Genomic DNA, 24,174 nt, shown 5'->3' with positions numbered 1-24,174 from the left:
TAGCTGCAGGCTGAATTACATGGCAACGAGATTGCATGAGGCCTGAAAATGTACAGTTGTTTCCATGACAAGTCATCTCATTATTTCTAGGACCAGGTTGTATTGAATATCCCCAGTAGACGCTTCGCACCATTCTCTGTCACCATCACTTCCATTGCATTGATCATCCTTGGCAACTCTTCCCTTCACACTCCAGGAAACTACCTTTTGAGTTAAAGGTGCTTTCCTGCCTCCAGTGTAGTCAAGGCAAGAGCAATATCAGGGTTGGGAGTGGAGTGGAAGCTGCTCTTTTGGGAATGGAGTGTGCCCTGCGCACGGTCACTTAGGTTCCCAGCTGTGGGGGAAATGTAAACACATCATTCTTCCCTTTACAGACTCTCTGCTGTTTGTGGTGATGGGGATATGAAGGCAGGATCAGTGGGCACAGCTCTCCTATCCCTCTCCATGCACTTACATATGTGTGAACGAAAAACCCAAATAGAGCTACAATGTCTTTTTTAAAAAAACTGACAGTTTATTTGGAAGGCTGAGAATGTCATATATTCAGTTCATACTGAGGGGAAAGTCTGTTTTTGTGTAGTGCAGAGTTTTTCCCAATAGATGTTCCTACTAGGTCAATGACTGTTTGCTTCAGCTTTATATATTTAGCTTTTTATGTTTCCTTGTCAGGGTAGCTTATAATATGTGTCAAAATATCACACATCTTTGTATAGTAGTTTCCAAGAGGCTGGTGTGTAATTTTTACCTTGGATACCATGTTAATCCCCACCACCACCACCCGTATTTTTCTTACATGAATGTTTTAAGCAGCTGTTTAAATTGGCAGGTAAATCCTGGTTTTTATTTTTACAGGTCAAGAGTAGCATTTCTACTTGTTCTTTGTGTTTATTTTAAAAACTGGTTTGCTGTACCTCCAGCCATTATATATTGGTTCCGTTGTTAAGGCAGGTGGCTGGTATTTTGCAATGGTATAACCTTGAAAGCACTTTTCTAGATTAAAACCTTCAGAGTATGGTTTAAAGCATTGCAAACAGCTAAGGTCCTTGAAATGTTGCACTTTCCATCTCTGATAATATTCATGTCAGGAATCTCTCACACACACTTGCCTTGCCAACTCTCAGACCAAATTTATAAATAGCTGCACACCTGGATTGCCTATGGCAGTCGAATTGTCGCTGGGAATCTAGGCAGGAAAGCTTCTAGGCCACAAATGGTTGACATGGGAATGTGTGAACAAGGAAGCTGCTGAGAAGTAATTTTGTTTAATTGAAATCTGTTTTTGCCCTCTTTTTTTTTACCATATATGCTTGCCAGTCAATTGACTGCCTATCATCTTCTGCAGTCAAAACCTTTCATGAAACCAGTAATGCTTTATGAAATTCTTGGTAGCAGCTTAACTTTGCCTATTTATTGATAGCATTGTTTACTGTAAAGGGCAGGAGCAAGAGCTTAAGGCTAGTTAAACCTGCAGTAAATACGGGGAAATGTAGCAGCATAGCAAACCTTCTCTTTGTGGTTACCCCTTGTAACTGCAGGTTTCTCCTGACTAGACCACCTCAGTAGCAAAGGTCACTGTTGGACCAAGCAGTCCAAAAGCGGTGGGTAGGAGTGGGAGAATCCAAGAGGAATCATGAAATCACAAGGCCTGCTGCACTCAGTGTAAAAGGTGGGTGGGAATCTTTAGTTTTTCTTTCTGTCCACTGTGGTTTCCTTCATATTTTGCTTCCCATTGGTCCCAACAATTGCTAGAATTGGGTTATTTGCAAAGCTGAGCTATATTCGACAAGAAGCAGGATGAGGCTGCTGTGTGGAACAGCCAACAGTCCATGCTTGGAGATATTTGGCTGTGACTCACCCCACCCTACCCCCGCTCTTCACCTTAGCCTGTCTGTATTTATTCCTTTGTTCCTCTTGCTTCTTGGCCTGCCCATTTGTTACCTTTCCTCAGCCTTCAGTTTTCTTTATTATCCATCCTGCTAAAAGCAACTGATCCAGCAATGCTTCTTTTACCCTTGTAAGACCCCTGACATCTTATTTTACTTTAACCTTTGTGCAAAATTAGGGACAGCTAGAAACTCTCTGCATGTTTTCTGAAGTTAAGTGTTGAAGGAGAGGGTGCACTGGGAGCCTGAAAGCAGAAAGAATGGGGGAGGGAATATTTTGTGGGGCAGGTGGAGCTTCACAAGAGTGGCTGATTATACAGGGGAAAGAACCACTTGGGAGGCATAGAAGTGAATAACAGTAAGGTGCTGGGAGAAGGGGGTGGGTGGAACATATATTGGAGAATGGTATTCTGGGATAGGTGAATTGGTTATGGGAATGACCTGGGTAGAAATAAGTTTAAGGCACATCAGTAAATAAAAGCCGAACCTTCTATCAGCCACACCCTGTGTTGGCTAAGGGTGTTGAACACAAGGTAGTGAAACAGAAACGCAAAGACTCTCCTCCCTGAAAGAGAGGGGAGTGGTTGTGGGCGGGAGCCTGAACACCGCCCCTAGCAGGGGGCATAGCCCCCTGCCTCCAGCTCACCTGGCTGGCACTCACGCCCCCCCCCCGGTGGCCGTCCAACCAGGTGCCGTGGGGGGGCGTGTCCAGCAGCCTTGATGCTGCAGCGTCAGCCTTTCCCCGGCCTCATTCCTCTTCGTCGTCCTGTGCGAGTCACCCACCCTCCACTCCCATTGAGTTAGGGCTTAGGTCATTGGCCTTGCTATGGACCTTAGGTTGGTCGCCCCGGTTGCACGGGGGGCCTGGTAGGAGTTTTTCCGTTTGGCATTAGGCTTTTTGGTTTTTTCGCCTACCTCGTAGCAATCGTCACAACTTTTGTGGTATTGGTGGGTAGGTTAGGCATTGGAATAATGTGCTGTGGTGTGTCGAAGTGCTAGGTGTGGCCATCGCCTATGCCTTCAATGTTTAGGGGTATTCCGTTAAAGGAATCTGGCGGTCGTGTATTCTGTCCGATGCCTGCTTGGCGGGAGGCCATGGCACGACCCTCGGTGACAGCAGGGGTGAGCCTATAGTTGGATTAGCATCAACAGGTGATGAACCCCTGGTGAATAAACCCACTTGTTTCACGATCCAATGCCTAAGCCAATACCTTTTCATTGCTGTAATCAATAAAGTTGTGGCCTTTTCTAGCCCATTAACCTTATATCACGTGTCCCTGTGTCTTCTTTTCACGTCGCGGTGGTCGGGTCCTCGAACCACAAAATGGTACTGAGCGATCTAAAAGGTTACATATAGTTAATCGAGAGTATGTTGGCTGTACAGAAGATTGTATTCTCCCCTATGTGCTCCAATGTAGAAGGGTTGAATGACTTCTGCATTTAATCTTCCCAGGAGCAAGGTAAACATATTTTAATTGAAAGCCATGAACAGGGATTCCTATCACAGTCTAGTCAAATGAGTTTAGAATTGGGCTATAAGTAGTTCAGGTATAGGATTAAAGAACAATTGAAGCTAGGTCTGTGCACCTCAAGGATTTTTGGACATCCTACAGCCTTTGTGCTGTGTGGTAAACCACTTTTGCAACTGAAAGGAGCCTCAAGGAATTTCGCATATGGTATATGGGGGTGATTCTGATATTTCAAAGGAAAAAGGGGGGGAATGTCTCTAGTGCATAGGTTAGGGATTGTCAACCTGGTCACTACTGCCCACTAGTGGGCATTTCAGGATTCTAGGTGGACAGTAGGGGGTTCTACGGCACAAGCTGAATCCTCCTTCCATCAAGCACTGGTGGGCAGTAAGGAAATTTTACCATCAATAAAGGTGCATTAGTGGGCAGTAGGTATAAAAAAGGTTGACTACCCCTGGCATAGGTCTTCAGCTGTTGGGTCGGGGCCCAGTACTGGCGGGTTCAAGAAACCGCTGCAGCTGCAATGGACAGCATTGGAAGCATGGTCTGTGCTTCCTGAAATTGAAAAGCCGAGTAAGAGGAGCAAAAAGCATTGCACATTTTATGACTGAGAATTTTGTATTGCAGAAAGAGGTTTCTAAATTCATTGAGGATTTTTTGCTAGATATTAGTTCCTAACTAGGTTTTTACTACAGCTGGAGGAATATTCATTATAAAAGCTACAGATTCCCAAACAACTGTGTTGATGCAAAATTGCAACCATCAACTTGAATACTTTGCAAGAGGGTATTTGTTTTTGCTTTTTGGTTGGTGATAGATTTAGGAACTTAAAAACACAAAAAACACAAATAACTGCCATTGACAAGCTACAGCTTTGTCAGGTCACAATGAAAGGCTTTTTGTTTTCATATTTGTTACCTGTCTGGTTGCATAAACAAGTAATTGTGTCTGCTAAACCCAAATCCTGCCGCTCCCATTAGGAGTATTCCTTTTAGGCTATCTTCAAATGATACCTTAACAGCAAAGTGGATTGTTATAAAAACAAACCTGCATCAAAAGCAGTTAGAAAATGAAGTTACTTTGTTTAGCAACAATTTTTTTGCACTTATCCTCCACTAATTTTACTCAAGAGTTGAAAAAATGAAATAGCTCTAAGGCAGCAACAGTTTTACCCCCCTTGGCCTTTATTCAAGATAGCAGCTGCAGTCTTGTTTTGTAAGAAGCTGAGGGATATCCATAAAGAAGTCACAGTCCAGAATATGTGATTAAGACATCCATCTACCCTTATGATTAAGAAATGAACAGAAGGTAGCCCAAGGATGAAGGAAACAAAGCATGTTATAGTCTTAGTTCTTGCCAATCTTACATATTTTCATTCCTTTTTAGAGTATTTCTATTACTGCAGTGGGAGTACATGTAAATGTAAATATCATGATTGGTATGAAACTAATATCATTGGTAATTGGCTGCCATACAAAACATACCATCAGCATAGCTGGGCTTAAATTGATGTTAAGCCTGTTATACAGTCTTGTGAATCATTGCTATATAGTTGAAAAAACCTATTTTCATGTAAAATGCTGTTTCCAAAGGTAAATGTTTTCTGACAGTTTGAAAGCCCCAAAGTATAAATGGAAAAGGTAATTTTCCTTGTCTCTTACTGACATTTAAATATATATTAAAAAATAATACTTGCTAGCTTTATTTGTGGATGGAGATGTAATGCTGGCTTCTACAAACCACAGTTTGCTGCATGGACATCCAGTTTCAGTAATGTGCTCTCACTTCTCTGTTCTCTGAAACAATTTCCCCCCGCCCTTCATTTCCTTGTGTCAACCATGTTTAGCATGATATGGACGAACACTACCCCTAGTGCTTTACTAGCCCAAAATATAACCATGGTTTGAGGTGGCTTATGAGGGAACCTGGTTTATGTTGATGATAGATTGTGTTGGTGTAATTGTTATGTAGCATCATGGTTAACTGGAAAGAAGGAGGGAATAACATTTCTCCATAGAAAGGTGGGTATGGCATGTGTTCATAAGATAGGTTCCATATTTGCACCTAATGATATGCAAAAATCTAGTATTGTATCTGTACTGGGTTTATATCTTCATTCTAACAGTTTATGTGAGTTGTTAGATGTGTTCCAGCTGCCTTCTTTTTCAACATTAAATGAAGTATATATCCAGCAGTACCAGGGGAAGTATAGGCAACTCCCCATTCACATGCATTCAAGGCATGTGTGATGGCGCACATGTGCATCACCATGAACCTGGAAGTGGCACAAAAGGGGGCAAAAATGGCCCCAAAAGAGCTTATTTTTCTTGTTTGTTTATTATAGTGAAACTGCTGAATATCTATACCTTATATATCCTGTGATATATATCTCTATATAGTGCATAATTGGTATCTGTCAGCTAAATGTTGTCTGTGCCATGGTTTAGGGCTACCATAACTGAAATGATCTCATCCACTGATGCAAAAGAAAATGTGGTGATTCTGCAATAACATTTACTAAGGAGAACTTCATTATCCATACATGAATTTAGCTGAATCCTTGGGATTCACTGAGGATACAATAATTTATCTTCTCTGAGAAATGGATAATATTGCAACACAGAGGGGTTTTGGAAATACCCTCTATAATTTCAAACTGCTTTATGCATTATATTTTTCAAAGTAAACAGTATAAACACGACAAAGGTTTGGGATGCATAATCACATCAATCATTTTGCTGTGCTTTTCTCCCCTTATTTCATAGTGTTTGAAGAAAATAACAAAAGATGGACGACCACAAATAGTAAGTAGATTTCTCTGTGTTTGTATCTGTATCTGTAGCAGTAACGAAGTTAAGGCACGGCCTTTCTTAAAACTGACAAAAAAATTTCAAGCTATAGTGCATTAGCTGCAGAATAGTTCATCCATACCCCTAAGTATGAAGAAGCCAGGAAAACTGGGGTGGTTGTAGTAGGAGCTAAGGTTAGGAAAATGCAAGTCAGTGTAGAACTGTGTAGTGTAGAAGGAATGTAAATACAGACAGAGATATTGCATCAAATGCTGCTTATGTGATATCTTACATGATTTCAAATTGTCTCTTAAATCTCTTGTAAATAAACTAGCATCTTGCTTCCTAGCAGTTATTCAAGGGAATTTTATGATCGGTATGCCCAAGGCCAAGAGAAGTCTGTGGTCAATAAAATGCAGCAGAAATACTGGAAGACAAAACAAACTCTTATCAAAGTCACAGGAAAGAAGGAGGATGAACATGTGGTGGCCTCAGATGCAGATCTGGATGCAAAACTGGAGGTAGGCATGGCAGCCCAGATATTTCCTCACAAAGGGGGAAAATCCTATGTTAGGAGGTCACAAAAATTGGGCCAGGTTCCAAAAAGCCATTCATGCCCTGCGGCTTTTCAACCCTACCTTCCCTGTTGCAGCTCCCCTTGCCACTCTACCCCTCAAATGCACCCTAAAGTTAGAGGGACCCTTGGATATGGCATTTCATGAGGCATGAAAACAGTGGTGCAGCTGTTAACATTTATCTCCTCCCAGCACCATTCTGTACTTTCCAACTGTTTTTTTCTTTCCTGATAAGTTAGAGCAGACCTCCCCGCACCAAAGAAGAAAGAAAGGAAAGAAACCCAACACATTTACCAACCTCGATAAATGAAAAAAATATACAGAGCACTTGCAATTTCTCATTTTAAGACTCGCTTAAAGCATAGCACCATCATGAATACAGGAATAAAATGGAGTATGCTTCTGCTTCCCAGATGATAAACAGATTTTGTTGTAGAAAAGGACAATATTCTTTTAATAGTAAAATGAGCATCTGTAATCCCTTATGTGTCTGGCTGGCCTCCCACTGGCAATTTTTTTAAAAAAAACAAAACAAGTAGAAAGAAAGGATGCTGTGGCAACTAGTGTGAACTTCAGATTGCCCATGCCAGCCTAGATGCTGGTGCTGGGCCTGATGTTTGCCTCTGCCTCCACCATTTCCTTTTCTTTGGGTGGTAATTTGAGGGCCCCCTGAGCTGCAAGTCCCTGGATTTAGGCCTGGATATCTTAGCTGCACCACTGCAGGAGAAACTACATTGGGAGAAATCAAGAAACAGCTACATGCACCTAATTGAAATCACTGTCCTCTGGCTCATGTACCTGATTTAGTTGTAAAGATAAAACAGTGTCCCCAACCTCTTGGAAGAATGGGATACAAATGTAGCAAATAAATCAGTGTTATGCCATAGAAGTCTGTTTTCAGCCATTTCCTTTCCTTCTTTTGGTGTGCAATTGCTGATGTTTTTTTCCATTTTATTAGCAAGGTTGAGGGAATTGGATATGTTTAGCCTGGTAAAGAAGAGACTGAGAAGAGATAGATAGCCATATTCCAATATCTAATCCAGGCTTCCTCAACCTTGGCCCTCCAGATGTTTTGAGACTACACTTCCCATCATCCCTGACCACTGGTCCTGCTAGTTAGGGATCGTGAGAGTTGTAGGCCAAAAACATCTTGGGGGCCCAGGTTGAGTAAGCCTGATCTAAAGGGCTGTAAGATGGAGCAAGGTGTTTTCTGCTGCTCCAGAGGCTAGGGCCCAAACCAATGGGTTCAAGTTACAAGAAACAACTAAACATCAGAAAGAACTTTCTGACAGTAAGAGCTGTTTGAAAGTGTAACAGACTCCCATGAGAGGTGGTGGACTCTCCTTCCCGTGTAGGTTTTTAAGCAGAGGTTGGATAGCCATATGTCATGTATGATTGAGTCAATATTCATGTATTACAGGGGGTTGGACTAGATGACCCTTGGAGTCCCTTTCAACTCTACAGTTCTATGAGTCTGATTTTAAAGGATATTCGTTACCTAATGGTAGAATTAAAACAAGCATAGCAGTGTTATAGAATTAGCATAGATAACAGAGAACCTGTTAATCCCTCTCTGGTCTCTCTTTAAATAAGCAAATGTTGATGTCTGATTTGGACTCCTTTATTTTTTGTAACTATTTCCTGAGAAATTCTAAAACTAAAATAATATAAACCTCATCTCTGGAAATATTGGATAGTTTGAGTGTTTACTTCTTGGAGTGGTTCCAGCTTGCAAATTACATTTTACATATTTACTTTCTGCCTGTGACCTTAATTATACCTCTTAAAATCTGTGCCGTCACATTCCTTGCACAGAATGGCCTTCCTGCTATACTGTAAACATGGTTGCATTTCATTGGCAGAGAACATATCACAGAGCATAAATGCCCGTGAGACAAACTGATTTGCTCAGACCATCTTACATGCTTTGTATTTATATAGGAATTGTATTAGAAAATTGCTGCACATGTGATGTTGTACATTGGAGGAAAACACTATGAATTCATAGGCAAGGAAAGCTGATAAGGTTTCAGAAGCAACATACTGTTTTGAAGGGCGCTGTGGGTTAAAGCCTCAGCGCCTAGGACTTGCCGATTGAAAGGTCGGCGGTTCGAATCCCTGCGGCGGGGTGCGCTCCCGCTGCTCGGTCCCAGTGCCTGCCAACCTAGCAGTTCGAAAGCACCTCCGGGTGCAAGTAGATAAATAGGGACCGCTTACCAGCGGGAAGGTAAACGGCGTTTCCGTGTGCAGCTCTGGCTCGCCAGATGCAGCTTTGTCACGCTGGCCACGTGACCCAGAAGTGTCTCCGGACAGCGCTGGCCCCTGGCCTCTTAAGTGAGATGGGCGCACAACCCCAGAGTCTGTCAAGACTGGCCCGTACGGGCAGGGGTACCTTTACCTTTACTTATAGTTTTAAGGAAAGTGTTTTTTCTGTGTCTCCTGTCTCAACAATAGTTTGTATTTTATGTTTCATTTCAGCTCTTCCATTCAATTCAGAGGACGTGTATGGATTTACTTAAAGCAATTGAACTATATCAAAAAAGGATTTGTTGTAAGTATTTTAGCTGTAGTTAGCCTTGCCTTTTCAGCCTAACTTAATCAGTGGTAAAATGAAGATAATTGTGAAGTATTCTGCAGCAATAATCAGAGTTCAAGTTGATACTAAAATTATTCATCAGTCTAGGCTTTAAAGAAAGCTTTGTACATTTGGCGGAAACAAATACTATGACAAAGAAAAATATGATATTACATCGAACTTGATCAGATCCAGTCCAAGCAATTTTGCTGTCTGAGGCCAAAGATAAGATTCCTCTCTCCATTCCATATGCAAATCATGCTTGCAATTAAATCTTACTTCAACGTTGATGACAAGACAGCATCCTCCACCACACCTAAGGGGTGTGGGCTAGCTTATTAGGTGCAGAGCAGACCACATCACACACAGAGCTCTGTCTGCTGACAAAGGGAAATGACCAGCAATGGTGTGTGCCTTAGGACAGATGACAAGGGTCCAGCACTGCTGCTCTTCACCCCAACCCAACTGCTGCCTAAGGCTGCTACCCCACTCTTTCTGATAGTAGGGACAGCCCCAAGATTGATAAACTGGTTCAATCTTTGTGTTACACAGAAAACATGAGAAATGTCTCCCTAGCATGTTCTTATATATATATAAAAGGAAATGCAATACCAGAGGCTGTGGTAGAGAGTGTGAGGGAGCTGCTTAACTTTTTCTCCTCCTGTTGTTTGTCCTGTCAAAGCGTGCGCCCCCTCAAGCTGCTTTTTATGGCAGAAAGGGGGGGCTGTCCTGCAGAGAACAAAAGCAACTTGAATATAGCAATTTGGGGTATCCTCTGTCCCTCTGCTTGAAGCAGCACCCTCCTGTACCTGTTTTTCAGTGTTAGCTGTTCAAGCAAAACAATGGTTCCAGAGTATGGTCTGAAGGCATAGGAGGCCACTCACCTGCTGAAAATAAGCCAGCCTGGTGGTGGTGGTGTTGGTGGTGGTATCATCATCATCATCAGTGAGTGGATAAGTGACTACCTGGGAACCACTTGAACTTCTTGAGTAACTTCTTGAGTTACATGATGGAAGAAAGGTAGGATATAAATGTAAGGAAATAGAAAAAGTAAAAATCATCCATTGAGAGATTGCATAACTTGATACCTTTTAATTTGGTCCTCACATTTGCTATTGTGTACGGACCTGTAGGACATGCTTTGCCCTGCCTTAGTTTGCTTTTTTAAAAATATTTTAAAACATTTTCTTAACTTAAATGCAAACTCTGTGAAACCAAATCTTCTAAATGAAAAAATGCAAATATACAGAGGGAATAGAACTGAAGGGTGTATGATGCCCAAGTTGTTTCAATCAGCATCCATTTGCCGAGCCCCTGTGAACTTCTGTCACTTGAGCATCAGGCTCAAGGAGTTGAAAGAGAGTGTAAAACAATCAAGGGAAATTCTAGGTATTGTAGTCAGGTCACAGCAGTCCACTTCATCTGATCCCACCAAGCTTATAGCTCTATTCAAGCAAAAAATAGCACGTTCTCCTGTTGCCTTTTCAGCGTAGAGGTCATTTTGCAGTTCTTGTTACATTACACTGAGCCCATGAAGGGATGTGCTGAAGTGAACCCGATCGTCTGTTTCGTAAGTGCGTGGGATTCATGAAGGTTAATTAGAAATTGCAGGGTTATGTTGGAGGGTTATTCTGTGACCTGAATAATGGAGGCAATGCAACATTTCCCTTCTTTAAACTTAGTGGTGCATCACCACTTTCTCCCTTTTTTTAATCTCAGTTCTGTCTCAAGAAGAAAATGAATTGGGGAAATTTCTCCGATCCCAAGGTTCTCAGGATAAAACCAGAGCGGGCAAGATGATGCAAGCTACAGGAAAGGCCCTCTGCTTTTCCTCTCAACAAAGGTATGTTTGACTAGAGAGACTTCATGTATGAAATAGCTTACCATCCTTGCCTGTCTTCTGAAACAGGCCTGCACAAGAAGCCCACGTGAGGTTTCAAGCTTTTTCTCTCTCCAGCCTCCCAGCAGCCCTAATAAAAAGCAGGAAAGGACTGCTGGTAGCAGGACTGCAGGAAAGGACTGCTGGCTGTATCTTTTGTCTGTTTTTTTCTTTTCTTTTGGGGGGAGGGGTGTCACTTATATATTACATTTCTATCCTGTCCTTGTTCCAGTGAGTTCAAGGCAGCATCTACGATTCTCTTTCTCTTCCCCACCTCATGTTTTATTTTCATGACAACCTTGTGAGTTTGGCCAGTAACTCTCTAAGCCAGCCTAATATCACCCAGTGGGAGCCTCAGAGCTAAATGGGGTTTTGAACCACAGTCTCCCAGGTCCTTACACAGGATTTTTTTCTGCCTCCTCTCTGAATCCTCCCCAGACTGTCCCTGCCTGTCCTCCCTGAGCTTCTCATTCAGACACAGGAGAATAGGCAGGAAATTAAAAGATTAATTCCTTCTCTGATTTGAAGAGCTAATGAAACGTACATCCCCATCTGCAGAGAGGATCCCTCTCAGTTTCCAGCTCAGCCTTCTGACAAAGAGGGCCACACATCTTGATCTCTGATTTGTTAAAGCCAGAAGTCTTTGCCAAATGTGTTGTCACTAAGAGGGCTGCCTTTCTCAGAAAAAAGACTCCAGGCACTTCAGGTAAACTCAAACACCAACAGCTATATTTAAGTACAGCAGGCAGGGAGCCACACACACTTCCTTCCCCCACTCGCCTCTACAGGACAGTCCCTCTTCAAGTATTTCCTCTTGACTCAGGAGCTAACCATATACACACTTTCCGCTTTTCATTTTAATTCCAGTATGATCATACACCCCCACTCCTTGGCATCAATTTCAAATGTGTATGTCCATCCTCTGGTTTAGTATGATGCACCACTAACTAGAAAATGGTGTTTTCTTTTCATCAAAAAGTTCATCTGTATCCTTGTGATCAGGTTGGTATCTAGAGACAGGGTACACCAGGACATTATTGCACCTTCCAGTGTCAAAAGTATCACAGCTTCATTGTCAGGAGGATGGAACAGCTATCGTTCCTTGGTTTGTGGTATTCAGCTTTGCTGGACACAAGCCAGGGGGAAGCCATCCTTGTCCCAGAAACACCTTAAGAGTTTGTCATATCTTCCTGATAGCATGCTTTGACAAGGCTTTGTTCCATACAATCTCACTAGCTACTGTTGTCCCCCCAGCTCCAGATTGCACACAAGATCATTGGCCAGGTCAGGATACCTTCAGAGGCAAGGAAATCATGGACTGGTGTGGACCCACCAGAGCAATCTTGTGAGGCATGTGTCTCACAAGAGATGCAAGCCTGTTTGGATGGTGGATGGTGTCGCATTGCCAGAAGTTGATAGCCTAGGACAGAGGACAAAAAGTTCACTCCAATACCAGTGCTATCTTGTATAATTTAGTATAAATGATATGTGAACCAGGGACATCAGAATGGAACGGCCAATCAAGGAAGAGTCCTTTGTGTCTCCTAATGCTTAGAGAGATACCGTATACCATTATGAGTAGTTTGAGATATTCAGGAGTTTGATGGCTAGGTCACCCATGCATGCACCAAACCGGAATTCTTTGTCGATTAAACTAGCTTTGCTCCAGTTTAAATGGAGAGTGAACCTATGTGTGAGTAGGCTATTGTATCTCCAGATAAGTGATAGCAGGAAAAGGTAGTGTGTGCTGTATTCCGAGAATTGTCAAAGTGTGTGATTTGGAGGGAAGGCTTCTCTTGATCTCAGGATGGAATAGGAACCATATTCTAGAAACTGCAAGAGGGAACTTTCATATTTCACCCAGACTGGCCCCATACTTTGAATGCTTAGCCTGTTATCCACATGGCCAATAACCTTTACCTTGTGTCTGCATATTAAATATTAGCTGCTTCACCACAGTACCAGCATACTGTGCAAATTAACTAGGGCTGCTCACTGATATAATAAATATTCTGCTTAGGCTGCAATACGACATTCGCTTTCCTGGAAGTAAGGCCCATTGTACCCAGTGGGACTTACTTCTGAGTAGATGGGCATAGGATTGCCTTGTTAATTAATTGGTTACATTTCAACAGGTTATAAAGCTTCTCTGAAAGTGCTATTTTAAGGATTCTGAAGGAAAGCTTCAGTCTTTGAGAATGTGGAAATTAATGAACTGCAGTCTTTCTTAAATATTTTTTTAATACACCAGAAGCAATCAGGAAAAAATGGATTTGCTAAATCAGTTCTTGCATTGAGAAATTGTGTGCTGTGTACTTGTGAAAAAATTGTCCTAAATGTTACCATCCGAACTGAACCTTGCGGGGGAGGGGTCCATTCTAATTTGCTTGTTGGCATTCCTTCCATGGGCATTTCCTTTCTAGCAACCCTTTGTCTCTCTGGTTTGCTAATCAAAATAAAGCCTAAAAAGTCTCTTTTGGTTTGGTTTCAGGAGTCCCTACACTTGCCATTTTTGTTTTTGCTCTTTTGGTCACAGGTTGGCATTGCGCACTCCTTTGTGCAGGCTATACCAAGAAGTGGAGACATTTAGGTACAGAGCTATTTCCGATACGTGGTTGACGGTCAATCGAATGGAGCAGTGCCGAACTGAATACCGAGGAGCTTTATTGTGGATGAAAGATGTGTCTCAAGAGCTGGATCCTGATCTTTACAAACAGATGGAGAAGTTTAGGAAGGTATGAAAATTCCCACCATTTGCTAGAGAGCAATGCTTGAGAAATGGTAATGGAGCATGGATTTTATCCCAGTAAGAGAAATATAGTTCAACATCTAGCACTGAGGGTGAAATTAATCATAAATTGATCTTTCCCATGTGGCGGGATACAGTTCATCTGATAGTGAATATATTTTCCATCTTTGAAGGATGCAACTACCAGAAATGTTTTCCTAACCCTATACATATTTACATGGGTGTGAGTCCCATTGAATTTAATGGGATTTACTTAAGAGTAGATACAGAATGCTCTATAAGTAACTGTATTACAGTTGATTATATGTAAACATATATAATATATTACACAAAATGGATCAGATATTACCATAGTAGGCATCTCTTTAGGGTTTGAGGAAGGACAGATATAAATGTTTTTGGTAAATGTCTGGGCAATTCTATGCCTGAGAGGAATTCAATTGCACTTACTCTCAGGTAAACATATAATAGATTGCGATCTATAGAAGATGCATGCAGCTTGTGCTTTTCCATGAAGACTTTGCTAGCTTTCTTTGTTGATTCTGCCTCTATACCCAGGTGGAATCTACACACATGTTAAAAACGTTTTGAAAATGCTTTTGTTAAAAATTCATTTTGAAAAATGCATTGAATTTGCCATAGCTCACAGTCACCATCTAGTGTCACAATTGCATATTGCACTTTACAACACATTCAAAATGTTTTATTTGCAGCTGTGTAGCTGAATCCGATCAGAAGGTCGGTGGTTTGAATCCCCGTGACGGGGTGAGCTCCCGTTGCTCAGTCCCTGCTCCTGCCAACCTAGCAGTTCGAAAGCACGAACTGCAAGTAGATAAATAGGTACTGCTTCGGCGGGAAGGTAAACAGCATTTCCGTGCACTGCTCTGGTTTGCCAGAAGCGGCTTAGTCCTGCTGGCCACATGACCCAGAAGCTGTACGCTGGCTCCCTTGGCCAATAAAGCAAGATGAGCACCGCAACCTCAGAGTCATCCGCGACTGGACTTGATGGCCAGGGGTCCCTTTACCTTAGCTGAGTCCCCAGTGGGTCCAGTCCTCCTGAGCTACAAGTTGCTTCTCAGCTCACAATCCAGTGAAGGCATCTATAGCTATAAATATATATTAAAAACTGGCTAAGTGGCCTCTGGAGATGGGCAGAAGACATTTTGTGTAGCCAGATTCTGCTGAAAATTTTTGCAAGATGGTTGATTGGGGCAAATCTGAGCAGCAGATCTACAGTATGTGCTACATGCCCTGCCATCATTTTGGAGACTCTTAGTTTGTCAAGAATTCAGGCCTGCATTTGAAGGCCTGAAACCTTGTTGATATGGAGTTGTTCTAAGATAGGGAGAAAAACGTTTCTCAATCAACTCTCTCCATGCCATGCATAATTTTATAAACTTGATTCATATTGCCTCTTACTCTCCTTTTATTTAAAGTCAAAAGTCTCAACCGCCGTGACCTTTCTTCATAGTCGCTCTATCCCCTTGGTCATTTGGGTTGCCCTTTTCTGAACCTTTTCCCACTCTTACTGAACTTGCCTTTTAGAATTGTTTATAATACAAAACATCAAGCTAAACACCCTGTAACTATGAAGAATCTAACTTCCTCTTCTGGACACCAGGTTTTACATAGCACATTTTGTAACAGCAGTGACATCTGCATTGCTTCACAGCTGAAAATTTGATAAGCAAATGTCTTATGTTTCCTTGATGAGAATTAACACAGAACTACTTCCGTGTTTCTGCTGTTCTGGAGGGACAGTGGAGCTGCTTTTGTCTTTTAGTGTGCAACTCTGATTTGTGCCATTGGGTGGCAGTATTTTACTAGCTCTTTCAAGATATTTGAGGATTTGTAGCATAACAAGGGGGACTACACTATGTCTTTGTTCAGGAGGTTGTAGATGTGCTAGGAAAAGAAAAAGCTGTAAATTCTTTTCCTAATCATGATGAATGCAGTTGACAATGCAGGTGATGTGGCAATTTTTTATTATGATTGGGTGAATGGAAGTTGTGTGTTACTATATCATTAGAATATTTTTAATACTGGCATATTTGGGACAATTTCAGTTTTCAAGTGAAGTCATTTGTTGCAGTAGGGAACATGGTCAGAATAAAGTTACTTTTCATTTATTGTCTTTTCCCATGTGCAATACATGCATAATTGCAAATATGAAAGATTATGCTCAGTGATGTCATTGAGCTTCAGCATACCTGACTTGGGGCTCGTCCACACTTTGCTTGTCCCACAGGTCCAAGACGGTTTCTATGCTTTCTAGACATGGGTCTGAGTGGTTTTCCATTTGCCCCACTGCTTTCCCCAGGAAAAAGCTACTATTTAGCACTGAATTGGAGCAAACATCAATCCACAGAAAAAACAATTAACATTTATTCCAAATCAGAGGTAAAGAGCGGGTTTTTACAGGAGAAACTGGCAGGACAAGTGGAAGTGTAGATGAGATCTCATTGCTGAATAATGTTTATTTTTAGAAAAGTGAAGGTAACACTGAGTGCCCCGGAGCAGATGGGATTTTTATTCATTTTTGGTGTGTTGGGGGAAAGGCAGCACTTTTTTTCTAGGGGGGGACGCAGGGGTACGCATACCCCTAAACATTTTGTGAATCTAAGTTTGGCCTCATTGCAGGGCTGTATTTCAATATGAGTAGGAAAATGAGAGTACCCCTAAACATCTAAACATTTTTTAAGGGAAAAAAAAACACTGGGGAAAGGTGAGTAAATTTCCTAAGTACAGTGGTACCTCAGGTTAAGTACTTAATTCGTTCCAGAGGTCCGTTCTTAACCTGAAACGGTTCTTAACCTGAAGCACCACTTTAGCTAATGGGGCCTCCTGCTGCCGCCGCACCGCTGGAGCACAATTTCTGTTCTTATCCTGAAGAAAAGTTCTTAACCTGAAGCACTATTTCTGGGTTAGCGGAGTCTGTAACCTGAAGCGTATGTAACCTGAGGTACCACTGTATGTAACAAATCTGTTAGTTAAGGTACCTACTGCAAAGCACATGAGTACATTCCATACGAAGTTGGCAAGGGAGCAGTAGTCTTTTTCATAATTCCTCAGGAGTGACTTCTGTGATGGCTTTATCCTTGCTGTGCACACATTGGCATTCCAACTACTGAATGTCGGGCAAGCAATATCCCTGTGTTTAAGGGGCCCAGCTGCTTTGTTGGGTTATCCACCATTCCAGTTAGATAGCCCCAAATACCTTTTGGTATTGTTACTGAGATCAAGAATGCTCAGTTTTGTACTGTGCTACAGGGAAGGTGCCACACTGCATGCTTAGGTCTACAGTGGTGCCCCGCAAGACGAATGCCTCTCAAGAAAAACCGCAAGACGAAAGGGTTTTTCGGTTTTTGCGTCGCTTCGCTAGACGATTTTCCCTATGGGCTTGCTTCGCAAGAAGAAAGCCCATAGGGAAATCTCCGGGGACCTCTTTTAAATGCTGGCGGTGGGGAGCAAAGCCTTTCCCCCCCCCCGGCCTTCAGAAGAGGTCCAGGAAGGCCGGCGGGGGCCGAAAGGCTTTGCTCCCCACCGCCAGCATTTTAAAAGCGGTCCGGGATAGCAGGGATGCGCTTCCCGCTATCCCAGACGGCTTTTGAAGGCAGACGGGGGGGGAGCAAAAACTTTTGCCCCCCGCCGGCCTTCAGAAGAGGTCCTGGACCTCTTCTGAAGGCCGGCGGGGGGCGAAAGTCTTTGCTCCCCCCTGCCTGCCTTCCCGGGAGAGCGGAGAAACGCGCTGCATTTCTCCGCTCTCCCGGACGGCTTTTGAAGGCAGGCAGGGGGGAGCAAAGACTTTCGCCCCCCGCCGGCCTTCAGAAGAGGTCCTGGACCTCTTCTGAAGGCCGGCGGGGGGTGAAAGTCTTTGCTCCCCCCCCCGCCTGCCTTCCCGGGGGCTTTAAAATCGCCCCAAACAGCGGAGAAGTCCTCCGCTGTCCCGGGGTTTTTTAAAATGCTGCCGGGCGGCAGCGAAGGCTTTGCTGCCGCCCGCCAGCATTTTAAGATCGCCCCGGGACAGCGGAGAAGTCTCCACTGTCCTGGGAAGGCAGGCGGGGTGGAAGCAAAGACTTTCGCCCCCCGCCGGCCTTCAGAAGAGGTCGGGGGACAGACTGTCCCCGGACCTGGTATGAAGGCGGTTTCCATAGGAACGCATTGATTGATTTTCAATGCATCCCTATGGGAAACCGTGCTTCGCAAGACGAAAAACTCACAAGACGAAAAGACTTGCGGAACGAATTAATTTCGTCTTGCGAGGCACCACTGTACTTTAGATATTTATATATGCGTATAAACATATTGTGATTATATATCCTTGTGATTAAGGTGTTTTATCTGAAACAGGATATGGGACCTGGCATCCCATTAAGGACTTATCAGGAATGTGCACCTAATGTTTGGGCTTTATTAAAGCTTTTACAGAATTGCATTCAAGACTTGCTTTGAATGATGAGCAGTTTCAAAATACAGGGTATTTTGCTTCACGTGGCCTTTTTTGTTTTGTTCCTCAATTATGCCAAGCCAAGAGAAATGCCAGCCATTCATTTCTCCTCTTTCTCTTCCTGCCCTCAATTGCAACATATAATTTTATACATTTTAGGCACCTCTTTGCCTTCTTTGTTTGGGGGTTTTTGTTGTTCTTTCCATAAATTACATGGAACAATGGGAAGGATCTGCCTATCTGAACTTTACAGCTAACCTGTGTATGTTAGGAAGTACAAAGAGAATCTATGTAGGTACTCAGTAGCATTCCACCAACTTAAATCTAAGCATTACTGGATGGCGACTTTCAGTATGGGAAAGGAGCTGCATTTCTTGAAGCATATTGTCTTCTCTCTTTTTCTGCATTCAAGCTGGGGGGGGGGGAAATGCTTTACTCTATTGGCCTTTGTTTTTACTATTTCTATTCTTTGGACCTTCATCAGTACAAACTGGTGAGTTACCTGTTGGTTGAAAAAAGCTGGCAGATGGAAATTTGTCAGTCCAACAGAGCTGCCATCAGTCATATTTACAGAGCAAAAGCAGGGTGTTAGCTGATTTTTCCTACCTGCAAATGTTCTCCTCTTTTGCTTATTTATGTCAGGCAGCCATTTTGCTAGTAGGTTTATAAAGTGTTCTGGCTCTGTGTAGCAGTGGATGCCATTTTATGGATTTCAGCTGATAGTAAAAACCCAGAGCTGTGTGTCTTCCACCATTCTGCATTTGTACACATAAGTCAGTATCCTGAGAAACTCACACATGCAACCATGCAAATTCAATCAATTTGCAAAACGTACATTTTGCTCTGTGCAGAATTTGGAGGAGGTGTTTTGCACAGTGTGCATGGCAATGAGTTGCAAAGAACTGCTATGTGGTTGGGGCCCTGGACTCAACCTAGCACTATCAGGGTCCTCTGTTGAAAACAGGAAATATAGGAAATATCAATTGGTCCATCTAGCTCAGTACAGTGCTACCTTGGTTCTCAAACTTAATCTGTTCCAGAAGTCCGTTCCAAAACCAAAAGCATTCCAAAACCAAGGCGCACTTTCCCATAGAAAGTAATGCAAAACAGATTAATCTGTTCCAGACTTTTAGAAACAACCCCTAAAACAGCAATTTAACATGAATTTTACTATCTAACGAGACCATTGATCCATAAAATGAAAGCAATAATCAATGTACTGTACTATAAAATAAATAAGACATTGTAGATGATAAAAATTAAAACTACTTTTTTTTTTTAGTCATTGTTTGGATGGGGGGCTTTTATCCATTTCTGCAGTCACACAATCAATCAATCAGTAGCTGAAGTGGGTTCCACACAGTCACAAAAACAAATTAACTGACAAAGCCTCAAAAACAAAAACGCAAAATAAATAGCAAAAACAAAAGCACCAAACTTAATCCATTCTGGAAGTCTGTTTGACTTCCGAAATGTTCAAAAACCAAGGTGCAGCTTCTGATTGGTTCAGGCAGCACGGAAACAATAGCTGATAACCGCATCGGATGTTCAGCTTCCGAAAAAGTTTGATAACCGGAACACTTACTTCCAGGTTTTTGGCATTTGGGAACCAAGACGTTTGAGTACGAAGGCGTTTGAGAACCAAGGTACCACTGTACTGGCTACACTGAACTGGCAGAGCCCCACCAGGGTTTCAGTTTCAGGCAGGGTTTCCCCCTTGCCTAACCTAGAGATGCCAAGGATTGAACCTGGGATCCCTTGCATGCAGAGCCACAGCCTTTTGAGGCAGTCTGCATTGGGGGGAAATTACACAATGCCCTAATTCACTATTGGGAGAGAAAATGCAACTGTAACGTTTCCGCCCTTTTGATAGAAGTGAGTGCAATTTGTAGCCTTTTCAGAGTGGATTAAGCATGACAAATTACAAGCAAACAGTTCCAGAGTTATTTGTGCTGGTCTCCTCTTAAGGTTTGAGGTGTTTTTTTAAAGGAGCCATCTATAACTTTTCTTTATTTCTTTGTAGAATTGGACCAAAGCTGAAGCAATTGCTACCCCTTCAGAGGAGGTGAATCCTGCCAATTTGATAGCTGCAGTTGTTTTCCAGCAAGGGCAACCTTTTCAATTTTAGGGGTGGTCAAAATGATACCACTTAATGTTCCTTTGGGTTTCTTGGAGAAATAGTCTGAAAATGTCAGACTTGAGAAAGGTGCTCCTAGATAAGAAACTGTCCAATTTCAGGCAAATTGACCCAGAGGTTTTTGTGCTAGGCACCTTTTAAAGTTGATTTTGAGTGTGTGTGTGTGTGCGCGCGGAACTAAAAGGGATGTGAGTCAGGGTAAAATAATTTCCTCCACTTACAAACCTGACGTGTCAGTCACAACAGAGCTTTCCCTCTCTCCACCCTGGCATTTGCTCTTCCTATCACTCCTTTCTCACTCTCTCTCACACACACGTATTTTCCTTATATGAAAGATGATATAAAGCTGTGGGGGTTTTTAAGCAGTCTTTTGTCTGTTGTTTCGTTTTTGGCTCTAGGTCACCACAAGGGCCTTGGGGAGGGGTACTTTGCAGGGTGCCTTGTACAGAACCTGCTTCACTTGGACAAGACCAGAAGCACCCCACTGCAGCTAAGGGCTTGTCTGATGCCACTGAGCACCCCTAGTGCAAACTCATCCTCGGTCAGTGTCATTTTTCAAACTCCTTTCCATTCCGGAGAGTTGCTTTGGAACAGGAGACAGAGAATTTCTTCTTTAACTGGATTGTGTCTGGCCAGCTTGTGATCTTTTCACTCTCTGATTACTCAGAGGAAGAGAAGGAGGAATGGAAAGGAAAATTCACTTTAGAGGAATGCTCCAAGAATCTTTTTAAAGCAAACATATATACTTCATGAATTTTAATTGCCATAGCAGGGCTACTGGTTAAAGCATTGTAGTTACTCTATGATCAATAACTGTCTACCTGCAGTCACTTAGTATGTATTAAATGGCTGGGAGGACTACATCATTGCTGTTCATAGGTTAAAAGCAGTGTAATAATGCGTGATAGAGATGCCCTTCAAATCCATAATGAAAACTGCTCTTTAAAAATAGAAGCAAGCTTCTGGGAACATATTACATCATCTTAAGATGTATTGCTTGTAGAATGTTGTAGTAACTGTAGACTGAATGCCCTTGAGTGATTTCCTTCTCCATCTGCTCCATTTTAGTCTTAAGAAATAAAAAACTGAAATGATGTTCTAGGAGAAATGCTTTTAAATTAATGAATGGAATTAAAATAAAAGTGGTATTGTAGATACACAGCTCTTCCAGTCATTCCCACTTGCTTTGTGATGCAAGTGAAACTAGGGTAACGGGCTCTTTTTAAAACCCTTGGGCACATGCAGAATTCAATGTATGTATTACAGTGAATAATACATTTTCTGTATCAATGTTCCCCCCAAACAGAGACCTGAATGAGTCACTGGGAATGCTTGGATAATCATATTTTGGCTTAATAAATGGGGATATAAAGGAGCCCTTTGCTAGCCTGCACAAGCCCTTCACTCCTCTGAGGTGCAATCAATAAAATTGGACAGCTCATTATTAAACATAGTTTCCCATTTTGTCCAAACCAGGAACCTGGAGTAAGCCAGGGTATTAAACTAACTTCAAACAGTGGCTTAATATCCTGAATTGTTCCAAAGCTTGTATTTTCCTGGATTATTTTTTTAATGACTGTTTATTGTGTACTGGTTGTTGTTGTAATGTTTTTTGAAGAAATGCAAAACCATTGTTGGTTAAAGACTTCCTGGCACATGCTTGTGAAGGGGCTGCATACATTGGCACAACGCTTGGCCATATCTCAGCTTCTTAAGATGAATTCAAACCAGCTCACTGTTACATCTCAAAGGGAAAATATCTGCTTTGGGGTTGTTCACAACCTCTAAAGATTTTCTGTTGATATTAAACAGTCACTATATTTCAGATCTTCACTATACCAATAAAGAAAACAACGTGTTAATGCACTATGTTAAAGGTTTATCATCATCATTACTATTATGGCTATACTTGATGTTGTACCATAGCCAGTGTGGACAAGATAAATATTGGAGCCGGATCCAAGAGAGGTATACTGTAGATTTACAGAATGCCCTTAGGTTGCTTTCTCAACCTTAATCATGAAATTATATTTTAGACTTCTTTTTTTTTTGCTATCTGACTGTTGACTTCATATTAAACTATTGATGTAATATCTGATTACATTATAATGTGAATATTTATAAATGTAAGCTGCTTGCTAGCTCTGTGAAGCAATAATTGCTCACTCTTCTTCTTGACTTTGCTTCGGTGTCATAGCGTGAGGGGTGCTGGGGGTGTCCCTCCGGTGCGGTTTCAAGGTAGGTGCCTTTCTGCCCATCATGAGCCATTGCATCCTTCTCAGACACCCTCCAGTAGGAGGGAGCCTGAGGAGGCGGCAACAGCTTAGGCATCCTGAAAGCCCTGTGCTGCTCGCAAAAGGAGTGTTGGGCTGGTGCCCGCCTGTTACCTCCTTCTCAGCTGCCCTCCAGCTGGAGCTTGGTGGGCACCTGAGAAGAGCACAACAGCTCAGATGTCCTGTGAGCTTAACACCATTTTTGCGAGTCTCACAAAGTGATGCTGGCAGTGGCGTAGCGTGGGGGGTGCAGGTGGGGCCGGGCGCAACATCTGGGGGTTAGGGTCAGGGGGCACAAATCCACGGGTTAGGGGGCGCAAATTCACGGGTTAGGGGGCGCAAATTACTTGCCTTGCCCCGGGTGCTGACAACCCACGCTACGCCACTGGATGCTGGGCTTTCAGAGCGGCATGAGGGGCAGCCAGGCAGACGGTGTAGCATGGCCCCCAAGCATCGGAGAGACGGCGCTGCCCCTCTGTCCGATGCTGGGATGATTCAGGGCTGCGAGGGTGCCCAGAGGGGTTGTGGCAGCTCAGGTGCCCTGCAGGTCCCACACTGCCTGAAAAAGCAGCGAGGGGCTGGTGCATGGAGCTGCTGCATCCCTCCAGCTGAGAAGGATGCTCTGGAGGCACGTGCTACAATCTAAGCAGAGTTATTTGGAAGCAAGTCTTGACATAACACAACGAAAGGTATTTCTGCATAAAGATGCATAGGATAGAATGTAAGCACTCAAAACTTTCTATAAAGCAGTAACTGGTAGTTGGAGGGTATATGTAGTGTTTCTCCATGAGATGGGAAGACTGTCCTATCTGCTTGATAGAGCAATAAATGTTCATAATTTGAGAACACATTCAGGTACTTGGGGTGCATAAAACTGGAATGTAGCCATGTGGGCCCTGCAGCTGATTCTGGTGATATGGATGATGACATCTCCTAAATCACGAGTGGGAAACCTCTGACCCTCTAGATGTTGTTGGAATCCAACTGCTAACAGCCCCAGCCAAATATGTATTGAACGCTACATTTCATAAAATTCTTAATTTGCACTTAATAATGCACATGGTTGTACAGAGTCCTGTACCTTCAAATTCGCATACATAACAAAAATACTGCACTTTTCACAAAACATAAACTTCTCTACGCCTTTCTTGCTGTAAGAAAATGTATCAATTTGATCATATAGACAACATTCCAAATTCTCCATAATAGTTCCAAGAAGGTTGCATTGTTTCCTGTTCCTCATAATTGATAAGACATTCTAGATATGACAAGGGGGTGTATAATAATCTCCTGATCCTCTGTTGGAGCTTACATAGCTAAACAATAAAATTAGGGAATCTGAAGGAAGACAATAATGAGAAATTTTTCTATAGGAATTAATTTCAATGTTTAAAAACT

General features: G+C 42.5%; 1 protein-coding gene across 12 annotated transcripts in view; it reads left to right on the top strand.

Annotated features, from left to right (window-relative positions):
* ICA1 (islet cell autoantigen 1) overlaps positions 1-24,174 on the top strand; it is a 71,468-nt gene that overhangs the window by 5,703 nt on the left and 41,591 nt on the right. For 6 of the 12 annotated variants that reach the window (XM_083705315.1, XM_083705310.1, XM_083705314.1 and 3 more), the window contains exons 2-6: positions 6,118-6,156; positions 6,494-6,662; positions 9,195-9,267; positions 11,011-11,134; positions 13,707-13,905. In XM_083705315.1, the coding sequence (XP_083561441.1) occupies positions 6,140-6,156; positions 6,494-6,662; positions 9,195-9,267; positions 11,011-11,134; positions 13,707-13,905 (582 nt within the window). In that variant the 5' untranslated portion in view covers positions 6,118-6,139. Of the gene's footprint in view, positions 1-6,117; positions 6,157-6,490; positions 6,663-9,194; positions 9,268-11,010; positions 11,135-13,706; positions 13,906-24,174 lie in introns of all 12 variants that reach the window. The other 6 variants (XM_083705312.1, XM_083705318.1, XM_083705308.1 and 3 more) reach the window with 1 other exon arrangement.

Source organism: Podarcis gaigeae (genome assembly GCF_964106915.1).
Source record: "Podarcis gaigeae genome assembly, chromosome: 12".
NCBI classification, from domain to species: Eukaryota; Metazoa; Chordata; class Lepidosauria; order Squamata; family Lacertidae; genus Podarcis; species Podarcis gaigeae.
This window is presented reverse-complemented; position numbering and strand designations above follow the sequence as displayed.